The following is a 25,298-nucleotide window of genomic DNA, read 5'->3' as shown; positions in this document are numbered from 1 at the left end:
TACTAGATTCGATAACATGGTGACTGCATCAACGTTAAAAACACCGACTGCTTTCATCGGTTTTATCCTCATGACTTGCCACTGACAATTATTCAGTGACATTTCCTCTATAAACTCATAAGCCGCTTCAGGTGTTGGTGAGGGCACCTTCTCAATAAATTCTTATACCTCTTCCATACATCATATAGAGTCTCTAAATCCATTTGTAAGAAGGAAGAGATATCACTCTTCAGCTTGGCTGTCTTAGCTGGTGGAAAATACTTTAATAAAAACTTTTCGGTAATTTACTCCCATGTAGTGATAGAACCTCGTGGTAGGGAGTTCAACCACTGTTTAGCCTTATTCCTTAATGAGAATGGAAACAACCGAAGGCGAATGGCGTTGTTAGAAACGCTATTTATCTTGAAAGTATCATAGAATTCCAAAAAGTTGGCCAAATGAGTATTTGGATCCTCATCTTGCAAGCCATCGAACTGAACAAATTGTTGAATGATGGTCGTAAAACTAACTAAAAATTAGACTTAAGGTAAGCGCACCTATCGAGCAGTAGTATAGTTATGGTGAGACCGGAAATATCGTATCCACAAGGACTAAAAGTACTAGTAATTACTATCTTTATTATCTAGCCTAAAAATTAAAAGACTGTTTTATTTAAAACTAATTATCTAATTAACTAAGATTACGATAGAGATTGAAGTTAGATAATACTTTTTGGAAAACCGAAGGAGAAGACAACACCCAAGGAAGAATCCACCTAGACTTCACTTATTACCTTTGAGTTAGACAATTTATTCACTTGAATTAATCTGTAGAAATCCCTGATTTATGTTAATATCTCTCTCGAGACTAAAAAAAACTGACTCTATGTTGATTAATAGAAATCTCTTTCTAATTAAAACCTCTATTGTCGCATTAACTTGATCTATGGATTTCCTTATTAGGTTTGACTCTAATCCGGCAGATTTATGTTGTCCTATCTCTAGGATTGCATGCAACTTCGCTTAATTATGAATGATCTACTCTTAAACAGGGACTTTTGCTCCACTGAATAAGCATATCAAAAACCTGAACTAATATCCTGGAATATTAAAGTAAAAGTTAAATTCACAATTAAGAATAAGAACAAGTATTTATCATATAACTCAAATAATAATAAGATCTGTATTAGGTTTTATCTCCCTTAGGTATTTAAGGAGTTTAGTTTATAATAATAATGGAAAACATCTCAAAGTTTGGAAAACAACAAAACTTAAAGAAACCCAAAGACTTCTAGGAAATTGGATGGAGATTTTCAGTCTTGATGTAGATCCTGCCTCCGAGGTGATTCCGATGGCTGCCCTTGAGTATTTTCTGCCTTCAACTCTCCGTCTCCTCTCTAATCCTCTTCTAGAGTGTTTATATAGACTTTTGAATGCCCAAAATAGCCTAAAATTAGCCTTTTCCAAGTAGAACTAGACTTGGGCTCGACAGGGACACAGCCATGTGCCACGTCTGTGTGCAAGTGCTCAGGCTGTGTGCATTTCTGACTTGGATTAATGTTGACACGGCCATGACACACGGGCGTTTCCCATGTGTCACACACGGGCATGTGGATCACCCGTGTAGAAGTACCCAAGCCGTGTGAAACACTAATTTAGGTCCAATTTGTCTGTTTTTGGCCCGTTTCTTGCTTTTTTCGCCATCCTAAGCTCTTCTAAGTATAAAACATGAAATTAAAGGATTGGGAGAATCAAATTCAATGAAACCAAGGAAAAATCGTCTACAAATATGCCTATATATATTATAGTTTACCATTGAATCATCTGAATGGTGTTCGGTTTCAGTTCAAAGTTATTCATAGCAATAGCAGGTCTCACAATACTCAATTCAGTCCCAGTTAAATTAGGCTTGACATAATCGTACATAGTACGAGGAGCAAGATTCAGATTTGCAAGATTCGCGGCAACCACAGGGGGTAGCTGATAATTATGATTATCAACCATCTTCTCAGTATTAACAATAACATCCTCTTACTCTTCTACCGTACTTTGTTGGCTCTGTCTTACTTCTATACAGTTTCTATGAGCTGTGCTTTTGATCTCACTATCAAATGCTAAAGGTCCTAACGGGTTTCTTCTAGTCATAAACTAAAATAACCTACCAGAAATAAACAAAAAAAATTAGAAAACAAAAATTAAACTAAAAACAAAAATAAAATGCAATAAAATAAAAATGGCTAAAGTAATAAAAATCAAGTGTTCCTAATATCTTAGTCCCCGACAACGGCGCCAAAAACTTAATGATGATTCACTTAACTAACTAAAATCATGACAAAGGCAAGCGCACCTATCGAATAGTAGTATAGCTTTGGCGAGTCGGGAATATCGTATCTATGAAAACTAAAAGTACTAGTAATTACTATCTTTTTATTATCTAGCCTATAAATTGAAAGGGTTGTTTTTAGTCTAAAATTTATCTAAACTAATTATTAAGACGCAACAAAGAATTAAGTAAGAAAATATTCGAATGAACCAATGAGAGAGACAATACTCAGGAAAGAATCCACCTAGACTTCACTTATTATTCTGAATCTGAATTAAACGATTTATTCACTTGCCTTGATCTGTAGAAATCCCTAAATTATATTAATATCTCTTTCGAGAGTAAAAATAACTGACTCTAGGTAGATTAATTGAAATATATTTTTAATTAAAACACCAATTATCGCATTAACTTGATCTATGGATTTCCCTATTAGATTTGACTCTAATCTGGTAGATTTATGTTGTCCTAAGATTGCATGCAACTCCACTCAATTATGCCAAATCTACTCTTAAACAGGGACTTTTGCTCCACTAAAATAAGTACATCAATCATGAATTAATATCCTGAAAACATTAAAACATGGAATACGTACACATAATTGAGATCAAGAAATCAAGTATTTATCATATAATTCAAAAATTAAATAACAAGATCCATCATAAGTTTCATCTTCCCTAGGTATCTAGGGAATTTAGTTCATACTTTGGGAGGAAAACATCTCAAAATCAGGAAAACAACAAAACTTAAAGAAACCCAAAAACTTCTAGATAAGTTGACTAGAGATCTTCAATCTTGAAGGAGATCTTGCTTCTGAGTTGATTTCGACGGCGTTCTTCGAGTAATTTCTTCGTTCTTCTCTGCGTGCTCCCTTTAGGTCTTCTTCTAGTATGCATTTATAGACTTTAGAATGCTCATAAACCCTAAAAATTGGTTTTTTTCGCGTGTTTGGGAAACAGGGAGCGATATCGACATGGGCTGGCACATGGGCATGTGGTCAGCTCGTGTGAAAGTGCCCAGGCCGTGTGGTTACTGAAAACAACTCTCTTTTTTTTTCCAATTTTGGCCCATTTTTCGCTCTTTTCACTTCCCTATGTTCACCTAATAAATCATCCAAAAACGCATCAAGAATGGGATTAAAACATGTTACTTTTATGGCTTATCACTTATTTTCTACCAAATTGTTTTATAATTAACTTTACAATTAACTTATACAACAGTCCCTATGGAGACAATAACTCTTTACTTACTACTTATTACTTGTACAACCGTATACACTTGCATGCAATCATACGACACATTACTCCTTATTGAAGATATCAATAACAAAAAAGCAAGAAATTTTTACACAATTTTCACTTGCACTCTAAACAATCTGGAAATCAAAGAAATGATTTTATCTTCAACAATCCCTCAACCCAATACGAGAGGTAAAAAGGCTTAATGACCTCTGCAATTCAATCTTGCATTCATTTGACAATAATACAAACCATTTTAATGCTTTAACTACAATACTTTCCATATTGTGACTCCCCCCTCGCACACTGATATGGGACATGGCAATACTTGTTGGAGACATAGTTTTCATGTATGCAAAAACAATAATGATAACAAAAAGATCTCTCCAATCTCCCTCAAATTTTAATTTGAGCAAACTAGTCCCTTTAAAAAATTTAGAGCAATTTAACCCTTGCCAATTTTGAAAGTGAATAATTAAGGACAATTAATCATGACATTAAATGTTTTTAAACAATTGTGCATAATTGTGATTGGTATAATAATAATTTTAGCTCTTGATGTTTACAAATTTTGTTAATTTGATCTTGATTCTAAAAAAAATCAACAAATTTAGCCTTAGCATTTCCACCTTTACAAAAATATTATAGGTTAAATTTATTAAATTATGACAAAATAAATAGATGTGTAAATTATGAGAGCTAAATTTGTTATTATAACAATTAAATTTATGTAAAATTAATGAAAAATATTAACGATGTAATTAAAAATCCTTAGTTGCTCATTTTTAAAATTGATAAGAACTAAATTATTTCAATTTTTTTATTGAAACTAATTTGATCAATATCAAAATTAAAAAGGATTGAAGAAATCTTTTTACCTGCCAAAACTCTCATACTTTTACTTTCTTTGATCCTGTTAAAATGGACCTAAGTATCACATCTTGTAAGTTAACCAACATCCAAAAGTAAGTTGACATTATTCTGGCAATTTGTAGGTGGGATGGAAACTCGTTTCGACACTACAAGAGTTACAATCCCTTCTCAACATGATTAAGCTAGTCCAAGATTACCGCGATCATTGACATCTCAAAAAGGAGGCAAAAATAAATAAATAAATAAATCTACACCTCTTGTTTCAATATCTCCTTCCCTCGGCCATAATCTGCTTGTCTTATCACATCTTGTAAGTTAACCAACATCCAAAAGTAAGTTGACATTATTCTGGCAATTTGTAGGAGGGATGGAAACTCGTTTCGACACTACAAGAGTTACAATCCCTTCTCAACATCATTAAGCTAGTCCAAGATTACCGCGATCATTGACATATCAAAAAGGAGGCAAAAATAAATAAATAAATAAATCTACACCTCTTGTTTCAATATCTCCTTCCCTTGGCCATAATCTGCTTGTCTTTCTTCTTGCGATTTTTACCAAAAAATTATTGTGATGTGAGGAAATCATCAAATATATACTTTGATTAAGTTAGAGGAGTTTTCTATCACTAGCAAAAATAAAAACAGTATTTTCATAATAAAATTGATGGGTTCAATAAAAGATTAAGGACTGATTGAAATGCTAGTTCGAAATAAGGGGTTAGACTAATTCATTAGCGAATTAATACAAATTTAATTTAAAATCAATAAAAATTATTTTTTCTATATCTTAATTTTTTTCTTTTTTTATAATTTTTAATAATTTATTTAATTAAACTTAATAAATCAATCCAATCAAAAAAATTTAACTACCTATACTGCAATCTCGGAGTAAAATGGAATCCATAAGAAAGAAGAATAATAAAAATGAAAGTTGATAAGTGTACACGTTTCACCAATGGGCGTTGAAAGCATTGTAATTCCATTTTCCACATCCTCCAACAAATAAGAACTTTCTTCTGGCTATTTACAACGTGGCGAGCTGACGTGCTGAAAGCTCATTGGCTAGCACACGTAGCTTCCTCTGAGACGAGGGGTTTTAGTAGTCTTCTCTAGACTGTCTCGCCATTCCAGAGGTTTCTTCTCCATCAGAGAGATTTAATCAATCTGAGCGATAGAGGAAAATCACGAATTCCTGATAAAGTGACGGAAAATATATACAATGCATAGATCGCGATCTCCATTGCTAATAGCTTTATCATTTCTCTTCACATCCTTCACCATCTCTAACGCTCTTTACGGGCCGTCGTCGCCAGTGGTTCAGCTCACTCCATCTAATTTCAAGTCCAAGGTAAACTTTTCATCATTTTCCGTTGATTAGAAAAAAAATATGTCGAAGAACAGAATCGAAAAGAATAAGGAGGATCTAAATTTCTGTTAAGTTATATGAAATGCATCTTTCTGTTGGATCACAATTGAAGAAATTAAATACGATTAGAAATGAGTTAGTTCTTTGGAATTTTGTCACTTAACTATATTTTATTATAAAAGGCCTTTATTTTGTTTTGATTTTGAAGTGTTAAGTTTACTAGTTAATTTAGAAATAGGTCATTTATCAAGCTTAGATGAACGGTTTAATGTATTTTAAGTGCATTAAACATTCAGGTTTTCTACACCTTAAAATTTTGTTTGAGTTTAAGCAATGATTTCAGTTTACATTATTCAATACTCTTGATTAAATTCCATATCGGGGATACAAATGGACCATAGCATTTTCATTGCATGATGACACATCTCTTCATTGATCTGACTTTCGCTTATTATTTTAGTAATTCAAGAAGGGTAAGAGACAAGCATATCGAGAAGAATAGCTTATTGAGTCTTTTTTAATTGTGGCAGGTTTTAAATTCTAACGGAGTTGTTTTGGTTGAGTTCTTCGCGCCTTGGTGTGGCCATTGCCAAACTTTAACACCTACATGGGAGAAAGCCTCCAATGTCTTGAAAGGTGTCGCTACAGTGGCAGCCCTCGATGCTGATGCTCATAAGTCTCTTTCCCAGGTTTGGAGAATTCAAATCTATCAGCCACACCTTTTCAAAAATCTGAGATGTAATTTAGGTTCTATTTTGTTGGTGTGCTGATTGTTGTTCAACTAGCAGGAATAGTTTCCATCCCATTATGTACAGGATTGTCATTTACGCACAATGCCTTGCAGCTGACTGGAAATTCTTTTGTTCACTGTTAATTTTATGTGCTTATAAAGCATTGTGATTGCTACACAGGAATACGGGATTAGAGGATTTCCTACAATAAAAGTGTTCGTCCCTGGAAAGCCACCTGTAGATTATATGGGAGCTAGAGATGTCAAACCTATTGCCGAATTTGCTCTCCAGCAGGTTTGTTACAGTATGTTGATTGATTGAAGTATCAAGATTTTATTAGATCATGATGTTGTTATCAAGTACTGAATCTGTTTCCATGTTAAGATGATTCATTTCTTACTTTTTAGGCCATTGTATATCGAGTAAGATAGGAGTGATCTTGTAGTGTTAATTAATATGCATTAGTTCATAGATTCACCTTAAGACAAGACTTACTGACATCTGATAATATGTTGTGAATAGGGAAGATTATTTTCATGTCATGTGCTATGCAACTGCTACAAATGCCATTTTTTTTGGGACGTGTATTTGCAATGGACATGTAATGATATTGTAGATTCTAACATTAGGAAAATTGAACAAATCCTTTCTCACTTCTCTGGCACATTCCAATTCCTACAGAATCTGATCCCAAGCAATATGAGACCATACTACATTGCTAAAGTTGTCTTTATGTAACTGAAGTAGCTGCCAAACATGGACATGGACCTGATAACTGTCAAAAATTGTCTCTCATGGCCTTATTTCTCTATCAGTTAGGATTTCTCATTATTTATGAATTTGATAAGTCATTATTAAAATTTGAAATTGAAATTAAAGTGTATCAATTTTATACTAAAACATTCTTTCTAAGACTTGAGCTGAATTATTGCAAACTTTTGTGAATTGTACAGGTAAAGGCACTTTTGAAAGACCGTCTCGCTGGGAAAGCATCTGGAGGATCAAGTGAGAAATCTGAGTCTAGTGCATCTGTAGAATTGAATTCCCACAACTTTGATGAATTGGTGCTCAAAAGTAAAGAACTTTGGATTGTGGAGTTTTTCGCTCCTTGGTAAGCTTGCTTAATTTTAGTAACACTCATCAAGAAATGGTGCTTCACCAGTATCACTGTAGATTCATGTACATGAAACTGTTAAATGCTGTTTATGTTTCTTATGATGACATGTTTTAATTTTGTGTTTCTTATGAGAATTGAACTGATAATGGATGATTTCTAGGTATAAAGGCATTTAGGAACTTTTAACGAATAAGAATAAATCAAATCTTCAAAGCTTCATGATATTATTGGGCAGCTATATTGTTACTGAAGAAGTTAAAGAATATGTTCAAAATAGCCTTATATTTTAAGTTAATTCAAGAATATGATATAGTGACCTTTTTGGAAGATATTAATTGTGTGTGTGTGTGTAACTTTTTAAATGTTCTTTAGAACATAGGATACTGAACTTACTAAAAGACCAGTGCTCCAACTGATGAAAGCAATCGGTATGCTTTTGTCCTACATGAAATCTGTATGTATCTCTAAAGAAGTAAAATTTGATATAGAAAACATGCTTCTGCAGAGTATATCATATATGAGACTAAATCGATCTCAATGCAGTCATCTATGTTACATAAAATTTTGCACATAACCTAATGCTTGCTAACATAGTAAGTTTCTAGTTCTTATCTTCTGATTTTGATGATTAATACCTTGTAAGTACTTCTGTAAAGGTGTGGACACTGTAAAAGACTTGCTCCTGAGTGGAAGAGGGCTGCTAATAACTTGAAGGGGAAGGTGAAGCTTGGTCATGTTGACTGCGATTCTGAGAAGGTAATTTGCTTGTGTTGTCAAACTTGATATTGCGAGGCATCTGCCTTCTGAGAATATTTCCATACCTAGAAATCACTCTATGAAATCTTATTAGAACGGAATAAGATGCTTTTCTATTTTGGACATCACTTTTCCACTCCTAACAAATATTTTTCAAATTAGAGAAGCGAGTTTTCCTTCTTTTTCATATATATTTATATTGGAACTTTTAGCTGTATTTGTTTTATATTGTTGGTTTAATAATGGGATGTGTGGTTTGCAGTCTCTCATGAGCAGGTTCAACGTTCAAGGGTTCCCTACCATCTTAGTATTTGGTGCTGACAAAGACAGCCCAGTTCCTTACGAGGGTGCTAGAACCGCCTCTGCTATTGAATCATTTGCTCTAGAGCAACTAGAAACTAATGTCGGACCGGCTGAAGTGACAGAGCTGACTGGCCCAGTAAGTCTCACACTCGTGCTTCAAGAATAGTTGCAGTCTTTTCTAAACTATATTGTTGTTTACTGAAAAGTATAATCTATTCAAAATAGGATGTGATGGCGGAGAAATGTAGTTCAGCTGCCATATGCTTCGTTGCTTTCTTGCCTGACATTCTAGACTCGAAGGCTGAAGGAAGGAACAAGTACTTGGACATGTTATTGTCAGTTGCAGAGAAATTTAAAAGGAGTCCTTACAGGCAAGTACATGCAAGCTAATTTTCTCTTGAGATCTCAATTTGTATGTGTGTGTTGTTCTAACGACAATTTTATCTCCTATAGCTATGTTTGGGCTGCTGCCGGTAAGCAACCAGTTCTCGAAAACCGTGTAAGTGTTGGCGGATATGGTTATCCAGCTCTTGTAGCCTTGAACGTCAAGAAAGGAGCATATGCTCCACTCATAAGTGCATTTGAGCTCGAGCATATCATGTAAGTATTTCTTTTCCGACTTCTGCACTGACTGCCGCTCTTTTACGAATGAACAAAAGGAAACTTAGAACATGCAAAAATTTTGTCCATGGCAGTGAGTTTGTGAAGGAAGCAGGGCGCGGAGGCAAGGGAAATTTACCATTGGAGGGCACACCCGAGATTGCAAAGACAGAAGCATGGGACGGTAAAGATGGAGAAATCATGGAAGAGGATGAGATCTCACTTGAAGAACTCATGGGAGATTTTACAGCAAGTAAAGATGAGTTGTAATAAAATTGGAATTACTTTAGGGTAAAAAGAAGGGTTTTGATGTTCGGTCGTGTCGTTTATTTTGGTTTTTACTGATTGAAACAATTATCCCTAGTGAAACAGATTATTAGAGATGATCCAAATATTTAAGGAGTCTTATTTCATCTACCAACAATGTTTAATAACTTGTTTTGTTAGATATACTATTAAAAATGGTTTTGAAAAATAATACATTATCAAAATAATTTCATTGATAATAATCCAAAAGAATAAAAGGTACATGCTTAAACCATCTTTACTGATTGATAAAAATTTAAATTTTTTAAAATCAAATCCCTCCACAAAAGATTTAATATTATTTTCCGTGGATATATGGTTAAATTTCAGTTTTGATATTTAATTTTTATATTTTAATTTTTTAAGGTAATTTAGTTTATATATTTTATAATTTTATTAATTAATTTAAATAATTATCATCATTAATTTTTATTAAAATATTCTATAATTATATATAATTTATATGTCTAATTTTAGAAATAGAGACATTATTGCTTCCCACAGTTAATGCTTACATCAATGTTAGTTTTTTTTAAAAAATTATATTTTATTATGACTAATTTGAATTAGTGTTTTTTTTAATTTTAATCAGTATTTTCAATATTATTTTTATTATTACTTGATTAGTAAATATATATTTAATTTTAAAATGTCACATCAAAGAATTTAATAAAAAAATTTTAATAGTTGTAATAATTGTACCTCAATTTTTAAATTAAAAAAAAGTAAAAAAACTAAATTCTTAAAAATACAAGTAGATGAGCTAAGTTTCAAATGTACAAATTGTAATCAACTCAACTTGAAAGACAAATTGTATTCTATGTATATTTTGCCGTTTACATTTGGGGTTTCTATTATCCATCCCAACAATGCTATTCACATAGTTCGAATTTTTGTCTGCCCTTTGGAATGCAATACATCATACCACTACATCATTTATCTTTTTGAATTAATCATGGCTTCCATTTCGATATTGCTAATATTGACCGAAACACTCTGTTTTAATAGTAAATTAAAACAATAAAATGTAGGTTCCATTATTATGTAAATTTTGGTCATACTAGCCATATCAATGTGTACTGATTGATTTCACTTATATTGATTGAAATATAGAGTATTGGCCAATACTATAAAAAAATAAAAATATTTTAAATTAAAATTAAAATTTTCATTATTATTTTTGAATTTGATGAATTAAGGATTATCACTTGCGAGATGAATTCATCATATTTTTTGTTTGTTTTGAATTTGTTTAATGATGAATTGTATGTGTAAAACTTGTTAATATTTTATATTATTGATTAATATTTTATATTTAAAATTTATTTAATTTTATTATTTAATATTTATAAATATTTTTATATACATTTATTAAATATTTTTTTAAAAATAATGAGAAATCAAAAAATAGTACACCGATACATATTAATACTTTATTATCGTCATCATCATCAGCTGACATGATTTATATGAAAGCATTTGAAAGTTACAACTTCAAAAAAAGATTGAAATATTTTTTTGGTATTCTCGTTACCACACCCAACCACTTCTTAAAAAAGATTGAAATATTTAAGACTATTCCACATTTTTAACTTTAGGTAGAGTACCGAATTACGAATCAAATCGTTGCTTGGAGTTCGTTAGATAAATTTATATAAATAAAAAAAACTTAACAATTCAATGATTTAAATGAAAATTTTTGAATCGTTCATTGATATAAATGAAAACTTTAAAATATTTTGATAACCATCTTGTAATTTTTTGAAGTTGAATGACCAAACCATAAACTTACTGATAGTGTAGTTTGCCATTTGTTTTAAGTGTTAAAAAAATGTGAGAAATTGAGGGGTTTTTTTTATTAAAATGGCCTTAAAATTTAAATAAATTACAAAAATGACTCATTTTCTTGATTATGTAAGTAAATGACCTAAAATGAATAGTAAAAGTTGGTGAAGCTAAAGAGATTGGCGCCACCAACATGCCACGTCAGCCATGGAATTTAAAAAATCAATTTTTTGATGGAGCCATAGTGAATGGCGCCACTTGTATAAATAATAGGGAAATACTAGTATTTCTCAATAATTGAAAGGCCAAAAAATAAATAATGATAATGGAGCTATAGAGAATGGCGCCACCACTTTATGTAGGGTTATTATTATTTTTTAGTTTTTTTAAATTTTAAAAAAATGTTACTTTATTTGTTAAAGGTATATAAAATGGTGTCACCACTTTATGTAAGGGTTTTTTTTTTAGTTTTTTTTAATTTAAAAAATGTTATTTTATTTAGTGGAGCCATATAGAATGGTGCCACCAGTGTAATCAATATTTAGTGGAGCCATATAGAATGGCGCCACCAGTGTAATCAATCACTTTTTTAAATTTTTTAATTTAAAATTAAAAATAATATTTTATTTAGGGGAGCCATTCTCTTTAGCATGATCAAATAGTTATATATAACCCCAATGGTAGATCAGTCTTAGTTAAAGAATTCTTTTAACTATATAATGTTAGAGGATGAACGGGAGAGAGATGAAGAGTGTTTTTTATGCTTTTATGTTTAATGGTTATTTTTGGTTGCCAATTATTTATTCGGTAATGGGTTCAAATTGGTTATGTAAATCTTTCAGTTGGCTGTGGTAGGATGATAACAGATTCAAATTGGTTATGTAGCCAACAAGTGGATTATTTGGGATTCTTTGGGTCAACGGGATGTTTGAAGGTTTTATGGAATCCCAAATCGAACCGCACAGGTGAGATCATCAATATCAGTAACGTCCGAGGTGCAAGATAATAGCACCAAGAAACTTGCTCATATTGTGGTTAAACATTGTTGTAGGGCCCAATTTAAGCACGGGGCCCAATAAACAACAGTCCCAAAATACAAAGTCTATTTACAGCCAATTAAAACCCAAATACCAACCCTCAAACTGAATTCAATCAAAGCCCAAATGAACCTAAAACTTAGACTGAAAATTGTATCGGCCTAAATGGCCCAAAGATCAAATGATTCTCAGGAACCCTAGGGTTCCATTGCGCCGCAGCCAAGTTAGCCTCCAGGCGTCGCACATCGGGCGCCCCTCCACGTCGTGCGCTACTCCACCACGCCACGTCCGCACCACGCCTCCGTGATCTTCGCTCTACACCTACAAGCACGCAGCAAATAGTTGTATTTAGGCTATATAAAGTCATTCTCAACAATGTAAATGAGAGGTTTTTTTTTATTTTACGAATATAGACACGAAATTAAAAGGCTAAGAATCGAAAGAGATTTTGAAAAGGTTGTTCATTTTGCTTTCATTTATTTATTTCTTTTTCCTTTACTTTTTTTTAAAAAAAAAGAAATAAACGAAAAGAGGGTAAAAATCTTACCTTTATTTGCTTTCGCGCCGTCGTGGGGAAGATCGAGGCCGGCATCTCCGATGAAAGATGTCATTTTTGGGGTCGGGGTTTAAAAGGGCCAAAAATGGCCAATTTTTTTTTCTCTGGCCATCGTGGATGGCGGCACCATTTCCGGTGACCGATGGTCGTCACGGTGGTCCGGCGCCGGAGCTTTGGACTGGAGGGGAATGGCTTGAGAGGTTTTGTGGGGAAAGGTTTTTTTTTTTAGATTGAAGAAGGGAAATGAGGTTTTTGACCAAAAATTGGCTTTTATAGTGTCCCCATACTGCGTCGTTTTGGTGCCAATGCATATAGGCCAAAACGGCGCCGTTTTGAGCCTTGCCAGTCCGATCGACCCGACCAGCTAGGAGATCCGCGTGTTTTTTAAGTAGTCTAATTGCTAGTTTGGTCCCTCCGCTTTTTTATGATTTTACAATTAAAATTATTTTTTATTTCTAAATTTACCCCACGGATCTATTGCAATTACAAATTGGTCCCCCTGGCAACGGCGCGTTTAAGGGAAAGGGATATTTGGTTTTGGGTCCCTCTCTATTCTGCGCATGTTTTAATTCGGTCCTTCACCTATCTTTTATTTCCGATTTGGCCCCAAAACTTCTATTTTCAATTCAATTTAATCCTTTTTCGATTATTTTGATTATTTTATTGTTAAATTAATTAATTTGAGTTTTATATTTATCATTATTATGTTTATTAATATTTCTAATATTATTATTTCTATTATTACTATTACTATTATTTTAAGTAGTATTGTTATTATTATTGTTAGTATTAGTATTATTACCACTATTATTATTATTATCATACTATTAAATTAGTTAGCTAAATAATTAGTATTTATTCCTTTGTTTATTTACTTATTATTTTTATATATAAATTCATTTTATTTTATTTTATTTTCAAAATTCTATTTTATTTGTTTATTTCAAGTTTTTACATAATATTTATTTCCAACTCTTATACATATTATTTATTTTAAATGTATTTATTGTTTATTTTGAACTTTTCTTCATGTGATTTGTTTTGCTTTTTTATATATGTATATACAGTACTTATTTTGGATTTTTTCATATATTATTATTTTCTTTTTTTAAATCATTTTGTATATTATTGATTTTCAGATTCTTTTCTCACATTATTATTTTGAACTCATTCATTATCATTTTCAAATTGTCTTACACTCTATTTCGATTTGCTTTATATTTTTAATTTGTTATATATGTCTTTTAATTCATTTGCCTTTGATTATCATGTTAGTTTGTAAATAATGTATATTAGGTGACCATCACAAATTGTTTTATTAGTGCATTCGATCTTGTTTACATCGCAATCGCATTCGCATATCAGAGTTTCAAAGTGAAAAATACACCTCTTTAAAGCAAAGCACTTGATGTTATTTTTCAAAAAATTTTGAAAATAAGGCAATATTTCGTGTTTAGAAATTCGAGAAATCGTGCCCTAACGTGCTGGGCTTTGATTTACCATTTGACCAAACAACTGAATATCCTTTTGAAATTTCCATGCATGAATTCTGGAAATCATGAGATGATCTTGGTTTCGAGGGTTTGAATTGTTTTATCCTAACGTACTGGATGTGATATTTTATTCATTCAGAACAAGAGAATATTAACATCCAATTCGAGTATATTCAAACATTTTTAAATGGGATCGTATTCTAAATTTTTTTTCAAATTTTCGACATTAAAACATTAATTAATCAATTAGGTACCAATTTTTGGGCATTGTGAGGGTGCTAACCCTTCCTCGTGCGTAACCGACTCCCGAACCCTTTTTTTCAAATTTCGTAAACTCAAAATTTTTGTTTTAATAAATTAAAATGTTTTATTAAAATGATCAATCTCAAGGTGATCCGATCACACCTCGAAAAAGATCGGTGGCGACTTTATATTTCATTTTAAATTCGATCTCCGTTCTTCAAACTTAAAATGGTTTCGACAGCTTGGCGACTCCCCTGAGGACTCATAAGAGAGTCAAGTCGTAAAGTTGATTTTTTTTGTCCTTTTATCGGAAATCAAAAATTTGATTTGAAAAATCTTTTTTTTTTTCGCATTCGTTTTGTGTCATGTCATAAGTTTGTTGTGATTTGAGTCTCGTAAGATATTCCTGCATCATATTGCATAACCGTTGTGGTTACCCTTTTAAGTGGGAGTGAGAAGCTATTTCCTTTGTGAAGTTTTCACCTCCGTGTAGGATAGTGGATCGCTTTCGGGATACATCTATACCTATGTCTTCGTGAGGTTTTCACCTCCGTGCAGCCATAGAGAAATGTATCCCCCTGAACTAAACTCGATCCATATGAGCCTATAATGGGTGAGGATCGAGGAATCTACTGGTTCAGGTACCCTTTCTTTAGAACCGAACCACATATAGTGAGCCATAAAGGCCGGCCCTAGATAAAGCCACGTCGAACCATTAGTGGTCATCCGAATAGATGCTCTATTACTCTTTGCTTACTATGAATTCTAGTTTTTATACTGACTTATTTTGTTTACTTTGATTGCATGACATTTTCATCATAAAAAAGAGGTGTCAATTCACGTTCAGTTACTAACTAGAGAGCTTACAATGGAGAACGATTTTCTTGATAAAGTAGAGGATGATACGGCCGTCCGTGTATGGTCAGAGAAAACGCAATTAGAAAAGGGTGATAGCTTGGCAGAGGGGTACGCATCAGAATTATGGGACTTCACCCGTATCAGCGTGACACAAAATGATCTCCGGGAATTGAAGGAGATATAGGTCAATTGGGACGATGAGGTTAAGTAGCTATTTTACAGTAATTACGGTGACATGCCCTATCTACTCAATGTCAAGGTGGATAAGTACCTGCTTCGAGCTTTGGATCAATTTTGGAATCCTGCCTACAGTTGCTTTACCTTTGGGAATGTGGATTTGGGGCCTACGGTTTTGGAGTATACAGCCTTGCTTCGTTTTCCAAATTTTCAAGTTGACAAGGTCTATTACATAGCCACTAATGTCCCGACTTTCGTGAAGAAATTAAAAAATATCACGGAAATGAGTGACCAGTGGGTTGCGGCTCGTATCAAGAAAAAAGGAGAAAGTAAATGTATTCCCTGTAAAAGTTTGCGAGATCTGATTTCGGCGCACCCAGATGTGAAGAAAAGGGTTAATATGTTTGCTTTGAGCATTTATGGGTTGATTGTTTTCCCAATAGCACTGGGGTATGTAGATGAGGCGATCTCGGATCTCTTCGACCGACTTGACAAAGAGGTCACACATGTTCCTCCGATCTTGGCCGAGACGTTTAGATCTTTGAATGCATGCAGAAGAGCCGACGAAGGAAGATTTATAGGGTGTGCGTAGTTATTGTTAGCTTGGTTCCATAGCCATTTCTAGAAAGTGGATAAAGTTTTTTATCAGGTTTTCTTCGAGAATTACTCCCCGTTAAAAGAGATAGCAGCCATGCCCAAGAGGGATGACATATCAAAGGAAAATTGGATCGCACTCCTTCGAAATCTCCAGGAGGAGGACGTTGAGTGGAAAGCTCCTTGGTTGGTTCCCGATGAGATTCTTTTTCGATGCGGGAGTTTTGACTGGGTTCTTCTGTTGGGAATTTGGGGAGCCATTGGGTATGCTTCTTTGCTCGTGTTAAGGTAGTATAGATCAAGACAATTCATACTGGCAACCCAGGGGCTAGCCTGGTGCGAATTTTTATATAAGGGGAATAACTACAAGAAAAAGGTCTAAGAAATGTCTAACACTTGGAAACAGACCCGCCGGATGAAAAGGTTTGCTGTAAGTCCAATGATGACCCCTAAATATAATAGGTGGTGGAATAAAAGGGTCATTGACAATATCCCCGGGCCAGGTCAAGAAGGAGCGCAGCCGATGGAAGAATATCTGCAAGTGGTCCCATCTGAGCTAGAGATCATAAAACAGGATTTTGAGAACTGAAATGTAGAGCTAGGAAAGAAAATAGAACAACTGGGAGAAGAAAAAATGCATTTGAGGCTAGATATCTATGTTTAGAAATTAGAGTCTGAGAAGTTGAGAAAAGGGAAAAGGAAGATCGAAGAAGACTTGGACAATTTCAAAACTGATTACAAGAAGCTGCATATGTCGATAAGAACTATCGGATTGGGAAAGACGTCAGAGCAGTGGCGATAAGAACTACAGGAAGAAAAGGCTAGAGCTGATCAGTGGGAGAAGAGGTTCCATGATGCTCGAGCTTGAGAAAACGCTTTAAAAAATAGCTTGGTTGAGAGCCAAAATGAGAAAGGGATATTAGTAGCTTGGGTAGCGGAACTAAAAAAGGCACTACATCAGCGTTGTGGCATAACTCTGACATTTAATTAAGGGCTAGCCTAAACAGGATCAAGGATTTGGAAGAAAAATTTGAAGAACTTGAAACTGCGCTATAGAACTGCGAACTTCGAATTGAATTCTGTAAGTCGAATAATGAGCAGTGGAAGGAGCAACTTCGTCCATCGCAAGACCAGGTCAGGGATAGGGATTACGTCATGGGCAAAACTGTGGCTCAGATACGAGAAGTGGTTGATCATTTACAGACCTTAGCGGTTCAGGCTGATGTACTAAGTGTGAAATATGAGTTAGAGTCAGACCGGGGTCGTGAGCTAGCTTGGCTTCTTAAGAGGGTTAAAACTTTGAGCATCAAGGCAAAACCGTATAAATGATCTATCTTATGTAAAGGATATTATTTTCTAATAAAGTTATTCTAAATGAAATTGGATCAGAATCGATGCCTTTTTAGTTTTACATTCATCTCATGTATTTGCATTTTATCGCATCATGTGCATTAAATTTCACAAAAGAACCCTAATTAATTAGAAATCGTATTATAGTTACCTTGAAACATTGCTACTACACACGGAGAAAAACCAAAGCCAAGGATCAAAGGTTGGAACTGGAACAAATGTATAAGGAAATACAGGATCAACTACAAATACAGATGCAAGAGAAACTGGCCAAAATTCAGCAGGATATGAAGGATCCGATGTAAGAATCACAAAAGAACATGGTGAATCAGTTAACCTAGTTGCTGCTTGGAGGGCCAGAAAAAAGAAAGAGCCTTATGGTCAATTCTGGGGACGGCAGTGAGGACTTTGCTTACCCTCCAAGTTTCACTCCAACGAATACCCAAGCACCACCACAAAGGGTATCTGTCAATATCAGACCCCAATGTCAGACTGGTACTTCGACCCTGATAAATTTTCAATTGGCTCGAGTTCTAACCCTGAAGACAATCAGGCAAATCCTGTAGTCCCTAACCTTGATAATGTAGCGGAAGCGGGAGGGCAAGAGCGGAATTCCCAAAGTAACTGGAAGATTGATACAAATGGCTGGAGGAGAAATTCACGGTATTGGAAAACGCTGATTATCATTGTGGAGTGGATGCTAAGGAGTTGAGCCTGGTCCTAGATTTGGTGCTCCCTCCGAAGTTTAAAATACCGAAGTTTGAAAAATATAATGGGACTAGCTGCCCTTAGGCCTACATTACAATGTTCTGTTGAAGGATGACGGGATATTTTAACAATGATCAGTTGTTAATTCACTGTTTCCAGGACAGTTTGACTGGGGCTGAGGCCAAATGTCACAATCAGCTGAATCGCACCCAAGTTAAATCATGAAAGGACTTAGCACAGGCCTTCATGAAGCAATATGGCCATGTGATGGACATAGCACCTGACAGGATCACGTTACAGAATATGGAAAAAAATTCGAGTGAAAGTTTCAGGCAATATGCTCAGAGGTGGAGAGAAGTCGCTACACAAGTCCAACCGCTACTGTTGGAAAAAAAAACAACCATGCTTTTCATTAATACCTTGAAGGCACATTTTATTAATCACATGATGGGAAGCACAACTAAGAGTTTCGTGGACATAGTGATGTCTGGTGAAATGATAGAGAATAAGATAAGGTGCGGAAAGATAGAGGCTGGGGAAAACACCAGGAGGTCAGCCCCGAAGAAGAAAGAAAATAAGGTCAGCAATGTGAGCATGGGTTATGAAAAACTAATCACGGTAAATCAACCAAGAACGGTAGCCACAAGCCAGCAAGCCTGGCCAAGATAAGAGCTCAATACAAAGCAAAGCACGGAGAAGCCCCAGTTCACTTCCATTTCAATAACGTATCAGGAACGGTACAAAAGTCTATTTGATGCACACGTTGTACCTCCTTTCTACTGAAAACCAATGCAACCCCCATACCCCAAGTGGTAGGACACAAGTGCTCAATGTGAATACTATGCGGGAATCACGGGACACTCGATAGAGAACTGTACCTCTTTCAAAAGGTTAGTCAAAAGGCTCATCAAAATGGGTGTTGTCAAATTTGATGATGCACCTGATGTAAGAAATCTGTTACCTAATCATACTGGTAATGAGGTAAACGCGATAGTCAAGAATATGAGGAGGAGAAACAAGTTGAATGCTGCAGAAGTGAAAACCCCGTTGAAAGAGGTCTAGAAGAAAATGGGGGAAAAAGGGTTAATCACGTAGGATTTGAGGAGCAAATTTCGAGATGCAAGAAACTATTGTGAATTCCACAATGAGGGAGATCACGAGATTGGAAGATGCGATGTATTCAGAGTCCTGGTACAGGGTCTAATGGATAACAAAGAGTAGGAGTTCTTTGAATTTACTGAAGGAGAATATGTATACACATCGGAGGGAGAGGCGATAGAGAAGGTCCCTAAGGTTAATCACTCGGCGGTGATCATCTCACGACCAAGAATCAATGAAGCCGGAGCCAAAATGGCACCAAAAGTTGTAATTCAGAAACCCATGGCTTTTCCTTATAAGGATAGCAAAAGGGTGCCCTGGAATTATAACTACAATGTGACAGTCCCAGGAGAGGAAAGTCTGAACATCACGACAAACGCAAAAGCCGAACCTATAAAAAGGAAATCCTTGATGATTGAACAAGGGGGAAAAAGGTCAGAACCACTGGTTAAGGAACCAATAATGGAGAATGAAGCCAAGGAGTTTTTGAAATTCCTAAAACATAGCGAGTATAGTGTTGTGGAACAATTGCATAAGTAGTCGACACGCATATCTGTACTGGCTTTGCTCTTAAACTCAGAGGTACACTGTAATACACTAATGAAGGTATTGAACGAAACTTACGTCGCTGACGACATCTTGGTAAGCAAGCTAGATCGTCTTGTCATTAACATAAGCGCCGATAACTTCATCTTCTTCAGTAACGATGAGATACCGCCAGGGGGCATGGGATCCACCAAGGCTCTACACATTACCATCCGCTACAAAGGGTATACATTACCAGGGGTACTAATTGACAATGGATCGGTACTGAACGTTTTGCCCCTGTCCATATTGAACAAGTTACCTATAGACAGCTCTCATATGAAGACATGCCAGAACATAGTGAGGGCGTTCGATGGCACCGAAAGGAAAGTAATGGGGAGGATTGAGGTACCTCTTCTGATCAGACCAAACACATACGATGTAGACTTCTTAGTGATGGACATCAGGCCTTCTTATAATTGTTTATTAGGGAGGCCTTGGATTCACTCAGCAAGGGCAGTACCATCATCATTGCACCAAAAGCTAAAGTTAGTGACGGAGGGCCGACTGATAATGCTAAATGCGGAGGAAGGCATTATTGCATCCATTACTAGTGATGCGCCATATATAGAAAATGATAGTGAGGCAATAGAGTGTTCCTTTCGGTCATTAGAAATTGTAAATGCAACTTTCATCATCGAAGGAGGCAAGGCCTCAATGCCAAAAATATCTGAAGCTACGAGGATGAGCTTGCAGCTAACAGTTGGAAAAGGGGCATTGTCTGAGAGGAGACTTGGGAAATATCTCCATGGATGGGTTGAAGTGCCAGTCTTGGCTGATAAACAGGATCACTTTGGCTTAGGGTATAGGCTGGACGGAAAGTAAAGCAGAAAGGAGGTGGAAAAGAAGCAAAAGAGACGAAGAGCACGATTGAGTGGGGCAGAAGTCAAGTGGGAATCAATGACTTTTCCCCATATATCCAATACATTCGTGTCAGGAGGAATTATCTATCCTGAACTAAAGATGACAAGAGAAGCAACGGCCAAATATTTCAATGGAAATCTGAACATCAACGTCATATCTGAGGAGAAAGTGATGGAAGTAGAACTACCAAGCATTTGCCCTTATGAGCCTAGAAGTGTTCTGAAGAACTGAACTGTAAAAGAAATTCCTACAGTTTTTAGAGCTAATGCAGAGTAATGTTCAAAACACACTTGTTGTTTTAAAGCCTAGAAACAATAAAAATCTTTTGTGAAATAGGCTCATGTTCAACACGTCTTTATTTCAATAAAAATACACTTTTATGTCTTATTCTAAGCAAATATTCTTTAATCCTGAGTAAATATTCTTTTCTTGCATTTCATTCATAATCATGCCATACAAATAAGCTATTCTTAGATTCATTTGTTTTTTGTATATCCCTTCGTGACTACAATAGGTCTCTAGATATCAATGACACGAGTGGCACTGTTACGGACCCAAAATTTCCTTTTGAGAGAGACATGTGTCTAGAGGGATCTCAGGATTTTGAAGATGATGGAGACTGTAACTTATCTCTGAATTTGTTAAGGATGGTAGAGCAGGAAGAGAAACAGATCCTACCTCACAAGGAGATGCTAGAGAATGTGACATTGGAAGAAGGAAAAGAGGTGAACATTAGAACTTGCATAACCGAAGAAACAAGATTGGACCTCATTGAATTATTGTAAGAGTTCAAGGATGTCTTCGCGTGGTCGTGTCAAGATATGCTTGGGTTGAGCATGGATATTGTGGTACACCGTGTCCCCATAAAAGAGGAATGCAATCCAGTTCAAGAGAAGCTCCGAAGGATGAGACCCGATGTTGTAGTAAAAATAAGAGAAGAGGTCAAGAAGCAATTTGATGCTGGGTTCTTACAAGTAGTTAGTTATTTAGAATGGGTAGCCAACGTTGTCCCCGTCCCTAAGAAATATGGAAAAATGCAGATGTGTGTAGATTACAGAGACTTAAACAAGGCCAGCCCAAAAGACAACTTCCCACTGCCTCACATCGACACTTTGGTAGATAACACGGCAGGTTACTCATTGTTCTCCTTCATAGATGGTTTTTTTGGATACAACCAAATAAAGATACATCCTGAAGATATGGAAAAGACCACATCCATAACCCTGTAGGGAACGTTTTACTATAAGGTGATGCTATTCGGGTTAAAAAATGCTGGAGCAACGTATCAAAGAGCAATGGTAACCTTGTTTCACAACATGATACGTAAGGAAATTGAGGTTTAAGTCGACGATATGATCATAAAATCCCGAACAGAAAAGGAGTATGTACAGGTTTTGAGGAATTGTTCTTGAGGCTAAAAAAGTTTCAGCTAGAGCTCAATCCAACAAAATGTACTTTCGGAGTTAGGTTAGGGAAATTACTGGGTTTCATAGTCAGTGAAAGGGAATTGCGGTTGACCTAGACAAAGTCAAAGCTATATAAGAATTGCCTCCGCTGCATACTCAGAAGGAAGTTTGAGGTTTCCTAGGAAGACTAAATTACATCGCTCGTTTCATTTCACAGCTAATCGAGAAATGTGGGCCCATATTTCGTCTTCTCAAGAAACACAACCCAGGTGCGTGGGATGATGAGTGTCAGAAAACCTTTGACAAGGTTAAGCAATATTTGTCCAATCCCCGAGTAATAACGCCACCTAGTCTTGGTAGGCCACTGATACTGTATTTGACGGTATTTGACAAATCAATGGGATGTATGCTCGGCCAACACGATGAGACAGGAAAGAAAGAAAAGGCGATATATTACCTTAGTAAGAAATTCACTGAGTATAAAGTGAGATACTCGCCAATTGATAAATTATGTTGCGCCTTGGTTTGGACAACTCAAAGATTGAAGTGGTACATGTTGTATCATACGACTTGGTTAATCTCGAAACTAGGCTCTCTAAAGTACATGATGGAGTCAACTGCCATGATGGAGTCAACTACTTTAAGTGGAAGAATGGCTCGATGGCAAATTTTACTTTCCGAATTTGACATTGTCTATGTGAACTAGAAGGTTGTAAAAGGGAGTGCAATAGCAGATTTTCTATCCAGTAAAACTGTAGAAGATTATGAGCCTTTGAACTTTAATTTTCCTAACGAAGATCTAATGCATGTGGCAACTGCTGAAAAAGGCACTCCAGAAAATTATCCTTGGAAATTGAACTTTGATGGAGCATCGAATGCAGTTGGCAACGGAGTTGGGGCAGTCTTGATATCCCCAAATGGAGATCATTATCCATTTACTTGCAAATTAGACTTTGATTGCACAAACAATATGGCAGAGTACGAAGCATGTATCATGGGAATCTGTGCAGCTATCAAACAAAAAGTCAAAGTGCTAGAGGTATATGGGGATTCTGCACTAGTGATCTATCAGCTTAAGGGTGAATAGGAAACAATGGACCCCAAGCTAATTAGTTACCAGAAGTTGGTCTTGGAGTTAATTGATGTGTTTGATGATATCACTTTCTGTTACCTCCCACGAGATGAAAACCAGATGGCCGACGCCTTGGCTACATTAGCTTCTATGATCAGATTAAATAAACGAGAGGATATGAAACCGATCCAGATAAGTATTTACGAGGCTCCAGCGTATTGCTATAATATCATCGAAGAAGAGGAGAAAGATGATTATCCTTGGTATCATAATATTCTTCGATATGTGAAGAACCGTGAATACCCTGATCAGGCAACTGAAAATGATAAGAGAACATTGAGGAGGCTGGCCAGTAACTATGTCTTAGACGGAGAGATCTTGTATAAAAGGAGGAAGGATCAGGTGCTGCTAAGATGTGTTGGCGTTGTTAAAGCTAAGAAAATCCTGTAAGAAGTCCATGAAGGTGTCTGTGGCACGCATGCCAATGGGTTCAGAATGACCAGGCAAATCATGAGATTCAAGTATTACTAGTCCACGATGGAAGAAGATTGCATCAGTTACGCCAAGAAATGTCATAAGTGCCAAATTTATAGAGGCAAGATCCATGTGCTTTATTCACCTCTTCATGTTATGATTTCCCCATGGTCTTTTTCAATGTAGGGCATAGACGTTATTGGGCCAATTTCACCGAAGGCTTCTAACGGACATTGATTCATCTTTGTGGTCATCGATTATTTCACCAAGTGGGTAGAGGCTGCTTCATATGCCAACGTCACAAAGTTGGCGGTCAGCAAGTTCTTGAAATTTATCATATATCGATATGGCATGCCAGAAAGGATCATATCTAACAACGCGTTAAATTTAAATAACAGCGTGATAGTGGAGGTTTGCAGTCAGTTCAAAATTAAGCACCACAACTCGTCACCACATTGCCCGAAAATGAATGGTGCAGTTGAGGTAGCTAATAAAAATATCAAGAAGATCGTGGGGAAAATGACTGAGACCTACAATAATTGGCATGAAAAGTTACCATTTGCTCTCCATGCTTATCAAACATCTGTCAAAACTTCAACCGGGGCAACACCTTATTCTTTGGTTTATGGGATGGAGGCAGTCTTTCCCATTGAAGTTGAAATTCCTTCTCTCCGGGTTTATGGGATGGATCCAATCCCGGTATGATTAGCTGAACTTGATTGAAGAAAAGAGGCTGAAGGCTATCCGTCATGATCAAATGTACCAGAAGCGAATGATGCAAGCTTACAACAAAAAGGTTCGCCCTAGAGTATTCCATGAGGGGACCTTGGTATTGAAAAAGATTCTCCTTATGCAAAAAAAATTTAGAGGGAAATGGATGCCAAACTGGGAAGGACCTTATGTGGTAAAGAAGACTTTTTCTAGAGGAGCATTGATATTAACTGAGATGGACGGTAAGAGTCTACCTAACCCAGTAAATTTGGATTCAGTCAAGAAGTGCTTCACCTAAAAAGAGAGAGGCCAAGGCAAAAGCTCGCAAAGGGTGCTTACAAAAAAAAAGAGTGGTCGAGGTGAAAACCCACAAAGGGCACCTTGAGACCAAAGGGGTTTTGAATTGAAAACCCAAAAGGGGCAATTCAAATTTTGATCGAGGTTGAGGCATGTGGTAGTCTTACTATGCTTGAATTAACGAAGAAGAAGTATGCTATGTCTTAGGGCATCGAAAAAGTACTCTAGATCTCCTAGGTACATGATAAGCTCAAAATGGTTCTCGAAGAGTTCGTACGGAGAAGCTCAGGCTGCGATATCAGGGGTACTCATTTTTTCCTTTACTTATTTTTTTTGTACTCCTGCAATATTTACTTTCTTTGACTAATCCATTCTTTTCGAATTTTGTTCCTAATAA

At 35.7% G+C, this 25,298-nt stretch overlaps 2 protein-coding genes and 1 non-coding gene across 3 annotated transcripts; all 3 read left to right on the top strand.

The window, feature by feature from the left end:
* Positions 1 to 129: 129 nt before the first annotated feature.
* Positions 130 to 236, top strand: LOC121210603 (small nucleolar RNA R71). Its single transcript, XR_005905717.1, has one exon. It is a non-coding gene; the product is annotated as a small nucleolar RNA R71 (small nucleolar RNA).
* Positions 237 to 5,368: 5,132 nt separating this feature from the next.
* Positions 5,369 to 9,704, top strand: LOC107924555 (protein disulfide-isomerase like 2-2). Its single transcript, XM_016855063.2, has 9 exons — positions 5,369 to 5,762; positions 6,311 to 6,469; positions 6,692 to 6,805; positions 7,465 to 7,622; positions 8,285 to 8,384; positions 8,647 to 8,823; positions 8,913 to 9,058; positions 9,141 to 9,287; positions 9,383 to 9,704. Exons 1-9 carry the CDS (start codon positions 5,634 to 5,636, stop codon positions 9,555 to 9,557), a joined length of 1,305 nt encoding a protein of 434 aa, XP_016710552.2. The 5' UTR covers positions 5,369 to 5,633; the 3' UTR covers positions 9,558 to 9,704.
* A 13,736-nt stretch (positions 9,705 to 23,440) lies between these two features.
* On the top strand, positions 23,441 to 24,130 carry LOC107923376 (uncharacterized). Its single transcript, XM_016853572.1, has 2 exons — positions 23,441 to 23,821; positions 24,080 to 24,130. Exons 1-2 carry the CDS (start codon positions 23,441 to 23,443, stop codon positions 24,128 to 24,130), a joined length of 432 nt encoding a protein of 143 aa, XP_016709061.1.
* The last annotated feature ends 1,168 nt before the right edge of the window (positions 24,131 to 25,298 follow it).

This window comes from Gossypium hirsutum, chromosome A11 (assembly GCF_007990345.1).
Source record: "Gossypium hirsutum isolate 1008001.06 chromosome A11, Gossypium_hirsutum_v2.1, whole genome shotgun sequence".
NCBI lineage: Eukaryota > Viridiplantae > Streptophyta > Magnoliopsida > Malvales > Malvaceae > Gossypium > Gossypium hirsutum.
This window is presented reverse-complemented; position numbering and strand designations above follow the sequence as displayed.